At 52.3% G+C, this 1803-nt stretch overlaps 1 protein-coding gene across 1 annotated transcript; it reads right to left on the bottom strand.

Annotated features, from left to right (window-relative positions):
- On the bottom strand, positions 1-1538 carry LOC124683170 (BTB/POZ and MATH domain-containing protein 2-like). Its single transcript, XM_047217736.1, has 2 exons — positions 1438-1538; positions 1-1323 (listed from the first exon to the last, which is right to left on the bottom strand). The coding sequence occupies exon 2, from the start codon at positions 1320-1322 to the stop codon at positions 216-218; it is 1107 nt and encodes a 368-aa protein (XP_047073692.1). The 5' UTR covers position 1323; positions 1438-1538; the 3' UTR covers positions 1-215.
- Between the last annotated feature and the right edge of the window lie 265 nt (positions 1539-1803).

Below are 1803 nucleotides of genomic sequence, written 5' to 3'. Positions count from 1 at the left end.
TGCAAGAAGGTTCATTATATTATGGCATGCAAGTTACCTTGTCATCTTATATTTTCTACACATGCTTTCTCCTAAAGGCTTTGCAAAGAAGCTCCATCCATCCATTCATTTCGAAAAAGATACAAATAAAGGTGATGCTGCTGCAGAAAATAAGTTTCAACAAGTTGAGCGAGCTTATGAGGTTTCTTTTAGCTTGCAAAACGCCTAGTGCTCATCTATGCTTCACGAGACCTTCTTCTCTTCTCTAAAGCATCTATTAAGACAGAGGGGCAAGATCTTTTGAGACTTTCATAACCTTGGGTTGCCGCCACATCATCCATCTTATCAGAAGAGGCGAGGAATTCAACGCAAACATCCTTAAGCTTGTCGCAGTTATGCTGATCAGCTAGAGCCAGTGTAGTTGCCACGTTGTTCACATCAAGATTCTTGCCAAGGATGCTTTGACATAGCATCTTCAGCCTGTCCATGGCGTACCTGTCTGCAGCGACCAGCAAATGCCGGATCATCTCGTACTTATCATCGCCTTGAAGATCATCCAGGTCAGGCAAGGAATCCGTGTAGATGAAATGCAGAAAGGCCCTGAAAACAGCAGGCTGCATGTCTTCTACGGTGACAGGACGGCTCGTCCTCGTCTCCCTCATCGGCCCGAAGAGCTCCGCCCTGAAGACCGGCGAGCGCATGGCGAGCACGATCTTGTGCGCCACGAAGGTCTCCCCTCCAACGCTGAAAGTGACGTCTGCCTCCTCCTTAGCCTCCAGCAGCTTAGCGAGGTGGTCAAAGATGTCCGGCGGCGGCACCTCGATCTCGGACCTCCCCCCGGTCCCGTTCAGCTGAGATTCTTTGATTACCCCCATCTCGCATTTGATGAGGAGGAGATCGTTGGGAAGGTACGTTGTTGCCTTGGTCTCGTAGCTGCTTCTGACTATGTAGAGGGTGAACTGACGAGTGCTCTTGGTCCTGGAGCTGAAGGTCTTGGTCTGCTGGGTGAAGGTCGTGCTGAGCAGCCCTGAACTGTGCTTGGCGATTCCGAAATCGAAGATGGCCCGGGCCTCGGCGTTGGGGCTCATGAGCTCGAGGCTGAGCGCCATACACCCTTCGGTGGACTCGGCGGTCCCGTCGGGGTAGAATCTGATGGACCAGTCGTAGCCGCCGACGGTGAAGGTGGCCGACCGGACGAACTTGTCGGCGCCCATGCCCTTCTTGAGGCTGTACCCGGCGATCTCGAAGATGTGCGTCCCCTTCTCCTTGTGCGTGGAGCACCGCGATACCGTCACCTTCTCCGCGGTGCACCCCGGCGCCGTCCCCTTGGATGCTGACCCCATCCTGTCCGCAACCATGGGTAAGTTCTAAGAACGGATAGTGCGGATCTGAGAAATGAGGGAAATACGGACTGCTTTCTCAAAGAAGACGAGGAGGAGGAGGAGAATAGGGACGAACCTTGGAGGAAGGGGGGAAGATAGGCGGCGGCGGCGGCGGCGGCGGATGCGGCCGTAGGGTTGGGTGGGAACTTCCGGTGAGGCGTGCGAGGGCAAGGCGAGGTAACTTCCCTGTGACAACGCATTTGGCAGTGTCAGCCTTCTCCTCCTCAAAACATTTCCCCGCTATATTTTATTTTTTTTTGCGAAAATTTTTCCGCTATATTAATATAGCAATCACCCCACATATAACAGTAAATCGAATCAAACATCACCAGATTGATAAAAGCGATGATGACACGCAGCCGTTGCACCCTTCGAAGAATTCCACCGCGCTTCTATGTCACCGAATCAACGTATACCAAGCAACACTTTCAAGAAGAAAATT

This window comes from Lolium rigidum, chromosome 1, assembly GCF_022539505.1.
Source record: "Lolium rigidum isolate FL_2022 chromosome 1, APGP_CSIRO_Lrig_0.1, whole genome shotgun sequence".
Taxonomy (NCBI): Eukaryota; Viridiplantae; Streptophyta; class Magnoliopsida; order Poales; family Poaceae; genus Lolium; species Lolium rigidum.
The sequence above is the reverse complement of the archived record's forward strand: the minus strand, read 5'-3'. Positions and strand labels throughout refer to the sequence as shown.